The sequence below is a fragment of the Propithecus coquereli genome, unplaced genomic scaffold (assembly GCF_000956105.1).
Source record: "Propithecus coquereli isolate 6110/MARCELLA unplaced genomic scaffold, Pcoq_1.0 Scaffold34, whole genome shotgun sequence".
Lineage (NCBI taxonomy): Eukaryota > Metazoa > Chordata > Mammalia > Primates > Indriidae > Propithecus > Propithecus coquereli.
The window spans coordinates 6,032,472-6,049,970 of NW_012149063.1; the positions used below are offsets into that span (position 1 = coordinate 6,032,472).

General features: G+C 35.8%; 1 protein-coding gene across 3 annotated transcripts in view; it reads left to right on the forward strand.

The window, feature by feature from the left end:
• LOC105815590 (mitogen-activated protein kinase kinase kinase MLT) overlaps window positions 1–17,499 on the forward strand; it is a 173,556-nt gene that overhangs the window by 92,462 nt on the left and 63,595 nt on the right. For all 3 annotated transcript variants that reach the window (XM_012650782.1, XM_012650780.1, XM_012650781.1), the window contains exons 4-8: window positions 2,644–2,745; window positions 6,758–6,823; window positions 10,105–10,133; window positions 10,256–10,393; window positions 17,079–17,165. In XM_012650782.1, coding sequence (XP_012506236.1) covers window positions 2,644–2,745; window positions 6,758–6,823; window positions 10,105–10,133; window positions 10,256–10,393; window positions 17,079–17,165 — 422 coding nt within the window. The remainder of the gene's footprint in view (window positions 1–2,643; window positions 2,746–6,757; window positions 6,824–10,104; window positions 10,134–10,255; window positions 10,394–17,078; window positions 17,166–17,499) is intronic.

Below are 17,499 nucleotides of genomic sequence, written 5' to 3' on the forward strand. Positions count from 1 at the left end.
TATATGAATGCCTCAGATTTGTGTGTATTGATTTTGTAGCCTGAGACTTTGCTGAATTCATTTATCAGTTCTAGGAGTCTCTTGGATGAATCCTTGGGGTTTTCTAGATATAATATCATATCATCGGCAACGAGCAAGAGTTTGATCTCATCTGTCCCCATTTGGACACCCTTAATACCCCTCTGTTGCCTAATTGCTGTGGTGAGGATTTCAAGCACTATGTTGAATAGAAGTGGAGATAGAGGGCAAACTTGTCTGGTTCCTGTTCTAAGTGGGAATGGTTTCAATTTTTCCCCATTCAATATGATATTGGCAGTGGGTTTGTCATAAATGGACTTGATAATTTTAAGAAATGAGCCGTCTATACCTATTTTGATGAGAGTTTTTATCATAAAGGTGTGTTGGACTTTGTCAAGTGCTTTTTCTGCATCTATTGAGAGAACCATATGATCTTTATTCTTTTATTTATGTGGCGAATTGCATTTATAGATTTGCATGTGTTAAACCAGCCTTGCATCCCTGGAATAAAGCCCACCTGGTCATGGTGAATTATTTTTTGATGTGCTGCTGAATTTTATTTGCTAAAATTTTGTTGAGGATTTTTGCATCTATATTCATGAGGGATATTGGTCTGAAGTTTTCTTTTTTTGTTGTGTCCTTTCCTGGCTTTGGTATCAAGGTGATATTTAGCCAAACCAGTTTTAAGAATTAAGTTTGAGAACGTAGACTGCCTCATTTCAAAACTTATTATAAATGTGCTGTAATCAACATAATACAGTATCAGCACGATATATATAGGCAGTAGACCAATGAAACAAAATTAAAAGTCTAGGGGAAAAAAGTCCTCACACTCATCAATTGATTTTCAGCAAAGGTGCTAACACAATTCAATAGGTAAAGGATAGTCTTTTCAACAAATTATGCTGAAATAATTAGACATTCATATGCAAAAAAATTCTTAGATCTATGCCTTGTACCATACATAAAAATTAACTCAAAATGGATCATAAATGTAAGTGTAAGGGCTAAACCTGTAAAACTCTTTGAAGAAAAATAGGAGAAAATCTTTATGCCTTTGGATTAGACAAGGAGTTTTTAGATATGACACCAGAAGCACAAACCATAAAAGAAAAAATGACAAATTGGAATTCAACAGAATTAAAAATTTCTACTCTCTGAAAAATGCTTTTAAGAGAATGAAAAGACAAGGGATAGACTGGGAGAAAATACTTGCAAGTCATGTTTCTGAGAAAAGACTTGTATCTAGAATAAAGAACTCTTAGAACTCAATAAAACAACCGAACTTAAACATGGGCAAAAGCTTTGAATAGACATTTTGCTTAAGAACATATCCAAGGGGCTAATAGTCACATGAAAAGATGCTCAATTTCATTAGTCACTGGGGAAATGCCAATTAATAGTGCTATGAGATACCATTAGAATTATACCCACTAGAATGGCCATAATCAAAAAGAGAGACAATACAAAGTGTTGGTGAGGATGTAGAAAAACTGAAACCCCCATACATTGCTGGCGGGAATATAAAATGGTACAACCTCTTTGGAAAGCAGTTCTTTTTTAGATAATTTCTTAAAAAGTTAAATATAACTTAACATATGACCCTGAAATTCCACTCCCAAGAATCTATCCAAGAGAAATGAACATATTTCCACACATAGACATGCACACAAATTTTCCCAGCAGCATTATTCATAATAGTCCCAAACTAGGAACAATCCAAATGTCTATCAACTGGTGAATGAAGACACCAAATGTAGTGTACATACAATGGAATAGTATTCAGCAATAAAAAGGAATAAAGTAACTATGTAAAAAATAAAAGGAATAAAGTACTGCTACATGCTACAACATGAATGATCCTTAGAAACATGCTAAGGGAATGAAGTCAGACACAAAAACCACAATTTCAGTGATTCTGTTTTTATGAAATGTGCAGAAAAGACCCATTTGTAGAGAGAAAAAGCGGATTCTAGAGCTGGGGTGAGAGTGGTGATTGACTGTAAACCAGCACAAGGAAACTATTTGGAGTGAGAGGTTCTACGACTGGATTATGGAGGTGGTTGCCCAACTCTATGAATTTACAAAAAATCATCAAAGTATACACTCTTAGTGGGTGGATTTTATGGTGCATAATTTATACTTAAGTAGAGCTATTTTTAAAGGAATTTTCTCATTTGACCTTTTGTGCTTAAATTTTGAAAGCTCTTCTAAATCCTTTTGCAACAAGGATTGATTTGTTTAATTGTCACATAAACCCTCTGATTTATGTGTTTAATATTATGTATCTCATAAGAATAACAACTTATAAAGAAATGCCTATTGACATGTGTACCTTTGTCTCAAATACATTCTTCTAACACCTCTTTGTGTTTCCCAGTTCCAGCTAAATGGCTTTTGATTCTCAACTGAAGTTTGCTATTCATTTTATGTTAGTGGTTGTGTCTTTCACAAATTTTATCCAGGATGATATTAACTTTTAGAAACTACAGCTTGGAACACTTTTTATATACTTTTGATGTCTTTTGTTAAATTCTTTAACATATTTTCCCAATGAAAATATAAAAGCTTATTTCTGAAATGTACTTTGGTTTTAATATTATGCATATCTTCCTTTTAAAATAGAATACGCTTCTCTGGGATCACTCTATGATTACATTAACAGTAACAGAAGTGAAGAGATGGATATGGATCACATTATGACCTGGGCCACTGATGTAGCCAAAGGTAATAGTACTTGGTGTATTCTTATAAATTTGGTGGGGAGCATTTTCCCATCCTGAAATGGGGACTTACGTCCGAAAATTTTCTATTCTATGTCTTTAGAAGTTCGTTTTTCAGAATAAAAGTAGTAAGACTTCTGCAACTGATTTTACAGATGTTTTAGGTCATTGCCTTTCCACTCCTGAATTCCTTTTTTCTTTCTCCTTTCTCTACATTATTTCTTTCCCTAAAATCAAGCTCTAGCATCAGGACAGACATTTTTGTCATGTTTTGTGATATGTAATTGACTAGCTTGCTTGACACATTAAAGGGAAAAATCATATTTCCATTGTTGTTCTGAAAGTCTCTACTTAGACTCAGTATCCAGAAAACATGATTTATTATAGGATTAGTTCTACTCGTTTTGTATATGTAATATGCTAAAAATAGAAACCACTTGCAAAAAAAAAAAAATCTCATTTGACCTACCATGTAAAAGCAATTCAGATTTTATTTTACATTTAATGTAAACTTGGTTATCACCTTTGGAAATTAAATATTTTTAATACACAAAATCCCTAAACAAGGTGCCCAGTTCTTTCCCCTCATAAATTCCTGCATGGACTAATGCTTTCTAAAGCAATTCAGATTCCATTTATTTTTATCTTTTATTTTCCATTTTCCTAACAACATTCTGAGTTTTATTTATACCTGTCAAAGTTGCTTTGGAAACAACTTGATCTAAATGATGAACACTGATAGTTACATTGGTGTTCTAGCAACCCCTGGAAAGTGTGTCCAAATTTTACTGGAGCTATTAACTCCTTTACATTTTACAACTCCATTCTCTACAAGCATCTCTTTACAAAGCAAGTATAATGTTATTTAGCAGTAAATAAGGGGAGCAACTCACACTTTGCTTTCACTGTATGACTTCCAAGTAGTAGTCTTTCCTTTGGGGAATTATCTCATCTGTTCTGAGTTTCATCAAAACCTGCCAAATTGTTCAAATAGGGAAGATGAATCGTTTTTTTTTTTTAAAGTTTCATGCTAGATGCCGCTGCTGAATGATGCTTCATTACCTTATAAGAATAATAAGCTCTATGTCTTTAAGGGTGATGTATTTGAGGCTTTGGCTGTGTTAATTAACTTAATTGTGTATTCATGCATCAGGCCTCTCAGATCAGACTTAAAATTTCTTATTCTTCAAGATATTTTCGTGTAACATCACAGTCACTTCTCTGCATCTCAGTAGTACACAGGGACTACCTAGTTGTAAGCAAGGTAATGTACCATTATTGGGAGCTGCCTGCAGCATTGTGGAAATACTGTTAAATAAATGTAAATGCATATATAGGCAGTCCTTGACTTACAGCACTTTATCTTACAGACATTTGCATTTAGGGTGCTTAGCCAATTACACCCATGTCATTACTTAATGGCACTTAGGATGGATAGACAGCAAACAAATCAGCTGACACCAATCTCTGCTTCCTGCTGTGCTCTACTTAAGCATCCCTGGTTCCCAGCCTGTAACCTCTTCTCCTTGCCCCCTCTCAAGTGCCTGCCCTGGCATCCGTGCCTGCGGGGTGAGTTTCTTGGCTCCAGATCAGCTCATTCTCTGGGGTTTCTAAAAGAGTGCTGGCGCTCTGTATCTGAAGGATAAGGAAGAGAAGAAACAGAATTAAGTAGCAAACTAGAACCACAGGTAAAGAATAGGGAAGGAGAGAATGGGAGTGAACCCCCTTTCCAAAACTACAAAATAATAAAGTCCCTTTTGCCTGGCTGGTGAATTGATCTGAAAGGCAAGTGCTAATGTATTTAGTCTCAGGTGAGAAGATTGAGGCAGAGAACAGGTTTGTTTATTAATAGTCACAGGTAATACTTAATGTTTAAAAACCGTTTCAGATGGCCTATAAAAGAAAAACATAAATTAATGCTTTAGGAATGATTTTAACCCTCTAATAAACCTGCATATAGAACTTAGAAATTAAATAGGAAGGCTTGATTTTTGTTGATTCTTTTTCAAATTCAGCTGTGTACCTTTCATTTTGACCATGATTAAATCCACTGGAGCGATGATATGTTAAGAAATCAAAAAATGAGTAATTCATTTCAAGTAAGAGTAGATTCATGCATTTTGCAATAAGCATTGCTCAACATCATTGTTGTTAAGAGAATATCTCCTCAAACCAAAAAAGATTCTCTTCTTTCTAGACAGGAACAGGAATGGAGGGTGGGCTAGCAAGTATATCTGAAATTGCTACCAGTCAATCAACAATGTGTAAAAGGAACAACTAACGTGGATAAGCCTCAATCCAGTCTTAAAATGGTCACCATTGACTCCATATCTCCACAAAAGTCTCCTCATCGACACCTGTTAGATCTTTTTAGGAAACTCTGAACATTAAACCTAATGAAAGTATTTTTCAGCCTTCTTAATTTTGGCACTAAAAATAAGACAGAATTATAGATTGCTCTACAAAACAAATAGAATTTTATGTGATTGTGATTACTATTGTTGATGTGCACTAAATATTGTTTAAGTGTAAACTATGCATTGTACACAAATAATTTATGGTGCTTATAATAATCTGCCATGAGGAAGAAGAGTGCCTATATTTAAAGTTTTTATACTAGAGTCTTATTTTTTGAAATCTTTGTCAGCAAGTGTAGAAACTGTCTCTACCACTAAGAATAATTCAATAGCTTCTACCTGAAAATTTTTAAGGAGTTTGATTCTAAAGCAAAAAAGATGTAACTATGAAATTTAGTCATGAAGGTTATTAAATGATACCCAGGTTGTAGCGTTGAATTTTTACAGTTTGAAGTATGTAGAACTTCATATTAGAAGAGAAATTTCCTTTATCCCAAGTATATCTTGTTTAAGATCATTTGAATTACTAATACTTGTGTTAACTTGACTCTTTTCAATGGTATCATTATATGGTAAGAGTTTAAATTTTTTTCTTATTTTCTTTGTTCTTTTATGATTTTCCATATATACTAATCAGAATAGTACAAGAATAAGAAATTAAAAATTAATCTTTAAAAAACTGAAATGTTCTATATGCTTTAAAAAGCCAAAGTCTACTTCCTAAATTATTTTCAATGGATAGTTCATTTTAAAAAGAAGCCTGTTTGATTGCGGGGTGGGGGATTATTTCTTTCATCATTTAGAAAAGATAACTTGAGAAATAAGGAGAGGATATATTTCAGTATAAAATTTTCCTTTTCTTTATTCTAAAGGGATATACAATACATAAATACAGAGTCAAACATTAGTAAGGGGGTAACCATAAAATATGTCTTTGAAAGTATAATTTTTGATTCAAAATAATAAAACTCTACAAAGTTTATATAGACCCAGTTTACTGAAGTAACTTGATATTCATCCAGAATATCATAGAGAGAATTTTGGAGTATGTTTAAATATAGATTATCTCAAAGATTTATCCTTGTAAAAAGAATAAAATATTTAGTAACTACTACATATTTTTCTATCTGAAGATCATAAAATTCTTTACCAATCTACTCAATCCTCCCAATTCTCCCCATCCCTACCCCACCTCCACTCCCCAGTCTTGTTGGAATGAATACTGAGAAAATAAATAAACCAAGCTCCAACTGGATAACTGCAGACATCCTAATGAAAAGTGAAAACCCTGGTCAGAACATGGCAGATTGAGAAGGCAGTTGGTAGTGGAATACCTTAGTCATAGAGCACTTCTTGCAGTGGTTACTGTGCTATTTTCATGCAGACTCCAGAAAATCAAGGTGTCCTTATTAGGTACTGTTAAGAAGCTAGTGTTACTCACAATCGGATTCCAGCCTTTAAGAGATTTAAGCACGTAAATTTTACTTAGCATGTAAATGTTACCATGTAGACATATCCTGTTTCTATTTTATCAATCACGGAAGAATAGGACACATGAAATTAGTTTCTGCTATTGAATTCTTTGAAAAAATATGAAAGGTACCACTGATGCAGTGTTAAAAACATTAATAGGCCTTTTTTTCCTTCTTGTATGAAAAGGAATGCACTATTTACATATGGAGGCTCCTGTCAAGGTGATTCACAGAGATCTCAAGTCAAGAAATGGTAATGTCATACATTTTTATTTTACCTATTTTATTACAAATTAAATGCACCTGTATATAGAAATAAACATCATGCTTTCCATATTTTTTGTAACCTGTTTGACTCACTGCTGATACCACGGAAATCTTTCCACTGTCAATTAAATATCAAAATTCTCTATGTTATTTGAAGAAGCTGCATAGTATTCCACTGTATGAATATAATACAGAATGTGAACATTTGGATTGTTTACATTTTTCTATGATAAGAAATTTCGTGCTTAATACCTTTCAGCCAAATTTTCAACACATTCCTAATTATTTCCCTAAAATCATTTTCTAAAAGAGGTATTGCTGGGTCAAAGTGTGTAGTCGTATGTTTTTAGTCTTCTATTTTTAGGTGGTCCTCTGTACTAGCAATTTTCAGTTTTGTTCTTGTTCCAAATTACATGGCGTGAATTGTTTATGTCAGTCATGCCTGTGTTACCTGGAGCAGTGCCCAAAATGAGCAGCACGTTTGCGAGTTTGGAAAGTAAAGTCTCTATTTTTCTTCTTTCTCTTCTTCTCTACTTCATAAAGTTAATTTATGGTCCTGTATTTTATAATTTGGAGGGCGAGCATTTTAAAATAGCTTGCAGGATTAGACTTTGCCTTCAAGTAGGAGTGGTAACAGAATGCTCCTTCTCTTAAGTCACTTGAAAGTTACTGGAGAAAGGCAGTCAGATACCTTAGCTATCCAGAGCTAGCTAAATGAACATCAGAGTTTGCCACTTTTTTAAAAACTTTGCTTTTAATTAATTAATCATTTTCATGCTTTCTAAGTGGTTCATCATAGGGAGGAGGAGGAGAACTGTTTATTTTTAGCAGATCTTTAGATCACTGCAGTTAAATTGGGTACATGCTGATAGTGTGATCCTTAGCTTAGGTGGTGACAGCAAGTAGTGGAAGGGGACCAGGGAAAGAGTGGACCAGGTACCCCCACTCATACATACTCTAGGACCTTGAGGTGTGTGTGCACTTGGCGGGGTCGCGGGGAGGGAAATTGTTGGCACCTGCCGCTCATCAGTAGTCCAGGCTGGACCCCAGCCCAGCTCTGCCAGTTGGCTCTGGCTCATTGTCTTTCCCTCTTCTAGGTCATCACTTACCCTTTGGCTCTGATTAGACATGAGCTTCCTGGAACTAGGCCCTTTTGATATATGATTGGCTAACAGGAAGTCATTAGGTAATAATCTGCAATCTAGTAGGAAATATCAGAGTTTTATGACTTTGTAAATTTTCAGTTCCCGCTCAGCATTTCAGTTTAAACAAGTTATTTGACTGCAGTATGTCCTAAATCTTCCATGTGAGAATAATTAACTAAATTGTGAACTTATTCATGCTATCATTATGAAGACTATGTAACAGTCGAGAATATACTCATTTTTAAAAATTTTGTGTGTAGTTACTTAATAGGAACACACACACATTCATATTGAAAGAATATAGACCTAACTTTTAGCAATTTTTTTCCTGGGAGAGGAAACAAGACTCTTTAATTTTCTGTGTTTTATATTTTTATAATGGTAGATTTTTAAAAAATGAGTATTTGTTAATCTTAAAATGAGAAAAGTGAATATAATATTAACAATATTTACATTTCTATTTGTAAAATTTTGTAGCTTGTTATTTATAGTATTATGTTTACCCTGAGGCTATTTCTGTTTATCATCAAAAATTATTTTCTCTCCTGATTAAAATCATCATTAGAAGCTAATAAGTATTGATCATCTACCATGTTCAAGGCATTATGTGGCTTGTGAAAGAAATACCAGAAACATTTCTTCAGGGTTTTATCCTTGACTTCATCTCCTCTTATGCTTTTATTCTTACACCCCCATAAAAGCCCCATGTACATATTAACACTCCCAAACAGATCTCAACTTCAAAACTATATATCTTATCTGCTTATTAGACATATTCACACAGATATTTTATATGACCCTAAAACATATTGTGTCCAAACTGATCTTTTCATCTTCTCCCAACCCCCCTGAAAAGTCATTTCCGCATTTCCTTTACTCAGTGAGTAGCAATACCAGTTGCCCAATCCAGAAATTAAATAAGAAGTTGAACCCAGAGCTCCTGTTCTAACCATTAATCTGTATTGCCTCTTTATTTGATCTCATCCTTGACTTCTGCTCCTTCTCCCCTCGTATCCAACCATTCGCCAAGCCTGGCTGGTCCTGCATCCTCAGTATTTTTTGACTCAGTCTACTTCTCTCCTGTCCTTTGCCACAGCCTTAGTACTGGCATCCTCATCTCTCTCGGACTGCAGAAGCTCGCGTTGACAGCAGTCCCCTTGCCGCCAGTTCTATTCTTGTCTGATACAGTCTCGCCTCTGCACATTTGCTCATTTCCTCCACTTAAAATTGTGCATTGGCTTTCCATTTCTCACAAGGGCTTTCCTTGACCTGGCCCTACCTTCCAAAATTGTCGTGCCGTTTCTTCTTCTCCTGAGTTTTTGCCCAGGCTCTCTCTTCTGCCTAAAAAATTACTTTCTTCCCTCAGCTCTCCTCTTTCTGATTAACCCCTGTATTTTTCAGGTCTTAGCATAAGTATCATTTCTTTCAGGAAGCTTCATCTGATCTCCCTAGACTTAGAAATCCCTGTTCTTTGGTTCTGTAGTACTCTCTATTTCTCCCATCATGGAATTTATCCCACTTTATTGTAGATGTTTGTTTAAGTGTCTCTCTGATTAGACTGTAAACCCCATGTGAGCAGAGGCAATGCCGATCTTGCTTACCATCTTGTTCCAAAATGCAGTGTGCGACCTTATCCGTAGTAGGGGCTCAGCATATTTGTGTGAAATGAATGAATGTATGCGTAATTAAATGAATGAATGAATGAATATTGTCTCTGCCTTTAAGAAAATTACTCTTCAGTTGCAAGAGAAAACTATATATACCACAAAGGAATAATGCTAATGACTTCCTCAGTATCACATTGGCAGTCTGTTGGCAGAACCCAGGTAAAAATTTGGTTCTCCTAACTGCTTCTACTAATTTATGCCTTTTTTACTGGACAGTACTGTGTTTGGATAAAACAAGTGTCTTAAAAGCCTTTTTTATTCAGTACCTAATGAAATTAGGTTTTTGTTTTAATGTCAGCAACTTTTTGCAGAATCTTCAATGCTATAAATACGTTGATTTTACCTTTCATAATGCCATATTAAAGATAGAAATATAAGTTTATGATTTTTTTCAGTGTAAGACAGTTCAAACTAATTAAATGATCTTCATAATTTATCTTTTTTTATTTTTTTAGTTGTTATAGCTGCTGATGGAGTATTGAAGGTAGGACTAAGTCTTTTAATTTTTTTAAAAAAATTTGTGATTTTCAGATGTAGATTCTTGTGACTGATAATTATTTTATTAGCCAATAAGTAGAAAGTTTATACTGGTTTCTCTTTTCTTAGATCTGCGACTTTGGTGCCTCTCGGTTCCATAACCATACAACACACATGTCCTTGGTTGGAACTTTCCCGTGGATGGCTCCAGAAGTTATCCAAAGTCTCCCTGTGTCTGAAACTTGCGACACATATTCCTATGGTGTGGTGAGTTCATTTCTCATTTCTTGTTTGCTAAAGGAACGACAAAAAGCAAACAACCTAAAGAAGAAAGAAACAACAATTCAACATGTGAGACAGTATTGCTGTTTCTGGTGCAATGCCTAAAACGGTGGCAGCAAAGAGAATACTTTCTAATTGCCAAAATGTTTACTTTGGTTGTTTTTATGCATCTGAGTTATTTTGTCCTGTGTTAAGAAGAAACCAACATCACGTCCAAGAAACAAATTAGATGGAACCTGTTATAGTGTTGGGCTGCACTTCTCCTGTGGAGAGAGCTTTTTTGCTGGGTGAAAATATGCCTGTAGAATGTCTCTGTAGTTGTAATTCAGTTGAAATGTGGATCATCTGGAACAGGACTTCATTGTCACGGATTGCTCACCAGCAGATCTGCCAAGTGAGTTAATTAACAGGACACTTCTGAGTGTCAACTATTAAACTGATCAGTGAGTTTCTAAAAGTACAAAAGAAAATGTACTCAGCCCTTGCCAGATAGCCTTGTCCATGTCTGCTGCAAGTCGTAGAAAGTGGTAGTGACTGTCTGAAACATGAACCTGAGGTATCACAGGAGAACAGCGACAGAGCAACACAGAAGAATGGAGTAACGGGGTGGAGTGCACAAGGCATAGAGACCACAGTAGGAATCGGGTAAGGAGCAGAAGCTCCTGGAGGCGCCATTTGGACGTGGATCTTTCCTGAGGAATAAGTTGTACCTGCATTATCAGAGAGAAGGAAGCCAGGGGTGGGAACAGTTCTTTGCTGGAGGAAGGAATTCTTTTGTTGCCTTTTTCTTAGGGTAGGTTTTCCCCTAAAATGCTATCTGTGCTTTAAAAGTCCAAAATAGTATTTGGAACCCTCTGTCTTTGCATCTCATCTCCCAATTATACTGCCTCTCTGTTTATGCCATTACTTCTTAAAAGGGCATTTTCATAGTAATTTTAAAAGAAGCAGACCAATTTTGGGCCCAAATCAGCATGCCTCTTTTTTCTGAATGTCTGTGTTTCCTTACGGAATGAAGGTGGCTGATGGCACGAGAGGAGATGTGCATCGTCAGACATGCTCCTTTTCTTTATTCAGTCTCTAAGTATTTCCTGCTGGCTTCATTACTTCAGTTTTGGGCTTGTTTCAGTTGGCTAGCTCTTTCTAAATCATAATACATTCTATGTATACCAAATTAATACAATAGAGTTGAATTTTTTTTGGCTATTGAAAGAAACTTTCAAAAATGAAATGTTTTTGGCTAAAGGCTAGAATTTCAAAGGTTGGAAGACAAGAGTAACATCAGTCTAAATACCTAATTTCCGTTGATTCTGGATGTTTCTAAGAATGAAGACTGTAAACTACTGTAGACAGTGATTAAATAATTCTCACTGAAAGAAGGAAAAACAAAACATAAGTTCCAGAGGAGACTAGATGCTAAAATTGGTCTCCTGTGTCATAAGTTACTACATTCTAACATCATAGACTCATCTGCTGGGTATTTTGAAAGTCAGATATTTGTTGCAATTTAAGACTCTTTGTAAGACTTTTTTTCCTCTTATGAAGTTATGTTCATTCATTTTTAAGCAAAAATTAATTTATTGAGTCAGGCACTGTGCTAGACACTAACTTGGGGTAATTTAAATTTCACTTAACCTGTTTCTCGGGACCAGTGTCTCATTTTATCCTGTAGAACAGGAGCCAGCACACTTCTTGTATAAACGACCAAATAGTATATATTACTGGCTTTGAGGGCCACTTACAGTCTCTGTTGCATAGGTGTCTTTGTTTTTTTTTGTTTTTACAACACTTTAAACATGAGAAAACATTCTGTATTCTGCAGAAGAATACAGCCCTCTGTGAAACAAGAGGGCTTGGAAAGATAAGCAACAGGGCTGAAAAATATGGCTCATTCAGTCAGTGTTCCCACTGACAGTTCAGAGCGATTCCACGAGAGACCAGAGTTCTCACTCTTTTCATGTGCATGTGCATATAAATGTATGTAAACATATATTTATATGTTGGGTTTATATATATATATAGGCTACAGTTCTTATAGGTGGTTATAGTTCTTAAATTGTTGTGTACATTCATATGAATTAGAAGACTTTTGAGGCTCATTTTTTACAGGTACAGTGCTTTTAAAATTCTCCCCAACTCTTGGAATTTCCCTCTCACAGAAATTTTTGACCTAAAGATACAACTATGAGTTATACATGGAGTGAACTTTTGGTCTCAGTATTATTTCATTTATGAAAACAAACTTCATGCTGCCTTCTTGAAAGCCTTACAGTTGCCAGGGACTTGGGTGTGAAATGCACCCGTCTGCTTTTTCTTAACTGAGGGACAGTCTCAGTGCCAGTGGCCAAGCACAAATTCCTTTTCACACATAAACTGTAAAAGATGTGAAAAGGTGATTTCTGTTTGCAGAGCTTCGGATCTTTTCCTGTATCATTTTAAAATCCCTCTCACACATTTCACATTGACCCCTCTTCTTAAACATAGGCTGAGTCAACCTTTCTGGAACTGCATATTTTCAGTTTATTTTATTAAAAACCTTTTCACCCAAGTAACTTTGCACCACTTTTCAGTAGTAGGGCCTGAACATGTCTCTTTGCAGTTTAGGCTTTTTATCTACTTATTTACTGACCCTACCTTTGCTTGGTTTGGTTTTATTTAGGGGAGGATTAAACATATGCTTAACAAATCATTCTATAAAGTAGTTTGACTTACTGAAACAAACTCTACAGCCAGCCTCTGGGTCTCTCCAGTGTTGCTCTATATTTATACATCAGATGTTGCTCTTCAGAACCTCTTTGCCCCAGCCGCCTGATTTGGAATACCAATTCTACATTCATGCGAGGCCTTCCCTTAACTGGTGGAGACAAAAATGCTATTTCAGTGACTCTGTTTTAAAACATGTGCTGCTGTTTGTCTTGAAGAGAGAGTTTGCTCAGAATGCTGATTCTCCTCATGCAGATAGCTGTATTAGCAGAATTCCATTCAGAAAAGCATATAGATGCTAATTAAATTATAAGGAGGAATTCAGGATTGTATTTAATTCTGACCCCTTCCCATTCTATTTGTTCTAAATAAACACCATTAGTGAAAGAACAAATACAAAGCATGCTTTCCAGAGTATTTTTGTTTAAATGATCACAAATTTTTAAAATGAAAGCATTATGTGTTCAAAGTAGATATTACATAAAAGAGCAGAAAAGGACAGTTGCTAAGGCTAGGACCATGTTAATTTTAGAAGTCTGTGGTCCATAGACTTTGAAAATTATACCTATCTAGGAAAGCAATGTAGTTAGAGTTTTTGGTGTCTTTTGAAAAACAGGTGAGTAGCTAGGTCTCCTTTGTCAGTAGGAGCATCTGTTTGCATAAAACATCCCTCAGGTCATTAAGAGTCTATTCTGTTAGTTTAAACCTTCCCCCATTCATAGCAGTCACACACCAATGAATAAGGCCATTTTAAAAAAAAAAGTCTTCTTTTGAAATCTGCCCCCAAAATGCAATATATTTTTGTTTTTCTATTTTTTCAGACTTGCTGTAAGAATTTAGCCCCTAATACTCTCAGAAATACCAGCTCCCCGTGCCCACAGCTTGGTAAAGCCATGTTGCCTCCTGACAAATGGCAAGGCTCACTAGCCTTGTGCTGCCTTAAAATAAATGTGCTGCAAATGCCAGGAAGGGATCTTGTGATCCTTGCTTCTAAGCTGGTAAACTTTGCCAAGCAGGCAATTGTTTCTCTTTCCATTTTATAAGAAAAGAGATTTTTCTACCCTCTCGTGATAACTTCTCTTGGAAGAACTGAACGAGGCCGGTTTAGTATGTTATCCACACAAAAAGGAAGGACTTAAGGAAAACGAAAATCATTGAAAGAATAAGCCTTCTGTGAACACAAGGCCTCGCCACTCTTTAAAAACAAAGCTATTCTAATGACAGCGCACAAAGGATTACCTTCTTAGAAGCTTCTCAACCAAAACCAGCTTCGAAAACATTAAGAGACAGCATGGCTGTCTCGCTTGTCTGTGAGCCCTGTTCCAGAACAAGCTGGGCTCAGGTAATGGCTTTCTATTGTTTGTAAAAGAAAAGGCAGGAAAAGTACACAGCCTTGTCCAAGTTTCTATTCTATAAACTGAAAATAGAAATTTTCCTTGTGAACAGTTTAAATGTGAGGACGTCTCAATGTATAATAAAATGAGTTGGAAATGTTTTTAAGATGAAAGATCACAATAACATTGGCCTGCATCCTCATAACTGGTATTTGGGGGCATAGTTTAATGTATTTTTAGACCTCCAAGTGACTTCCTCAGCAAAGTTAATTTTTTGTGCCAAATGTCATTTTGTTCAATGTAGAAAAAGCTGTTCTCCTATCTGTTACCACCTACTTTTTGATACATTCCTGAATCTGGAGAATGAATAAAAGGTAGTCATGAGATGTGCTGATACTGGAATTAAACTAAAGACCTCACCTGGGTTCAGGACATGGCTGTTAATGACACCATCCCAGACAGTTTTACATGCATCACTTGACTCCCTCAGCTGTAGTAGCTCTTCAGAGACACGGGGCATAAAATGAAACCATACTTTTTCAGGGTTAGAACTCAAATATAACTTGGGTCTTAATAGATTTTCGACATTTTCCAACAGAAAATGGGGAATTTGGGGAATTTTGGGGAAAAAAATGACATAAATATTTTCCTGGTCACTTTGGGAATAACCCAAACTCCGGTTTTACATTTTACCTCACAAAATTCAGTCAGTCTTTGTGTGTGTGTGTGTGCCTGCGTGCGCACACAGTGTATTATGTACACAGGCCAAACTAAGAAAAGGAGGAGGTACACGGTTGCTCATTTGCACGTTTTGGTGTCTGGAACCCTTGATTTATTTGAGGCTGATGTCCTGTTCCCTCCTTCTTAGTAGTGCCAAATCCATATCCTTTCCCCTTCCAGCCCTTGCACCAGTGGAGTGGTGATTGCAGCAAATCGAGAGGCTTTGTTTCCTGCTCAGCCCTCTTGCTGCCCCCCCCCGCCATGCCCGCGTCGTGTCAGGGGTGACTGTGTACCTGTTCTGACTCTCGCCCCTCCTTTACTTCAGTATTCATGAGAATTGTCTCCTTCTGGGATGCCCTTACCTTTTCCTAATCACTTGTGTGACTCAAATAGAATTATTCAGCAGCTCTTCTAAAGAAGTACCTTATACACTTGATTAAAAGCCCAAAGAGGATTCAGTGAATTTTTTTTCTCCTGCTTGAGCAGCATCTGCCAATTTCCCTGATTTTCCTGCTAATTATCTTCATATTAGCCAGAATTCATTTAACATGTTATGGCTCGAGTAAGACATAGCACTGGCTGAGGAAATAGTGGATATAGAGTTCAAGGTTTATACAATTTGCTTGAATAGAGTGTATGTCCTCCATCTACATTCTTATTTAGAAGTGGGCTTTTGTTTTTAGAACAAGGCACATCTAAATCTGAACTCTGCTGAGTTCTCTTCCTGCTTCTGCTGGGGTTCCATGCCTACGATATGGCATGGCTGATTCTCTCCAGTCCTTCCACTTTCCCTTCTCTAGAATTACATGGGCTTAAGAGCTTGACCTTCAGGTTCAGACAGTAAGTTCATATTCTGGCTCTGCCACTTGATAACTGAGTGTCTGAGAGTGAGTTTGCTTAACTTTCTTAAGCCCTAGTTTCCTCACCTATAAAATAGGATAATATCTATCCAATAAGATTGATATTAATCATAACATATGTAAAGTGTACCTGGAACGTAATAAGCACTCAATAAATGGCAGAGATTGTTATTATTATGATTATTATTGATGAAATTAAAATTGTTTTTGCACTTTTCAGAGTATCGGTAGAGTCACATTTTTGAAGTGCATTTGTATAAATAGAGAAAGTAACAGAGTGCACAAATCTCCATTATTCAGTGTTTAAAGAGAAACCAAAATCTGCAGCATTTCTAGCACCAGTTAGCTTTCTTTGGGTGTTCCAGTCCAGATTTATTAACCATGCTGATTTCAAGAATTGCACAGTGATGAACACAAACATAAATTCACATACACTAGTCAGCTTATATGTATATAGTGTTTATTACATTTTAGAATATGGTATAATAAATTATAGGTAGATGAAAATGGATCCATTAGACTAAAGGAGAGATTTCTCCAAAACACAAATGTTATAATTTTGCAAGTATCTACCATTGTGGGGTAAGTGGGTTAGCCAGTGATTTGGATTTGGGGCAGTATTTTTATGAGACCATTACTGAACCTTTAAAAATGTTGTTGAATCCCCGGTTATTATCTTATAGAGAAATGCTTCAAAGATTGAGGGTGGAACGAGTTTTAACTAACAAAATACAAAATCTAATTTGTGGGAATATGTGAAAATTATAAAATTTATGAGATAAAATTAAATCACTCAGGCCCATCGGTTTCATAAAATTTTAAGTCTGGCTATTGATGTCCTAATTTCTAAACCAGGTTTTTTCTTTATGAAAAAGAACATAAAAAGTATATAATATATGGAAGAAGTCCTGTGTATGAATATATATGTTTTGCCCAAGTTTCTACAGATGGAGTTGGTTGTATCTGGTAATTGGATACAATTAAATGTTAAAGTTTCAGTAATATACCAAAAATATAAAGTACAAGAATAAAAATTCCATTTTCTTTTTGTTCCAGGTTCTCTGGGAGATGCTAACAAGGGAGGTCCCCTTTAAAGGTTTGGAAGGATTACAAGTAGCTTGGCTTGTAGTGGAAAAAAACGAGGTAAGACTACATTTCTCCATTCAGGTACATAGATCAGAAAACAGTATTGGGGTTTTGCAAAAGACTTTTTCATCTTCTTCAAATTGAAAGTAAGTTCACGCTTATGGAAAGATTAGCAGTAGGAGCTAACACAAAGGGTCAAAGTGATGTTATTCCTCATGAATGGACCCTTTACATCTAATTGTTGCAGCTTCACGTCGTGATGCTGTAGATCAAAAATTGTACAAGTACTGTACTAGTTTCTCAGTCTCAATTGTAAAACCTAGGGGTTTGTTCTTAGTGATGAAAGAAGCCATTGCGTCCAAGGTAGGGGAACAGTTTAACTCCATCTCCT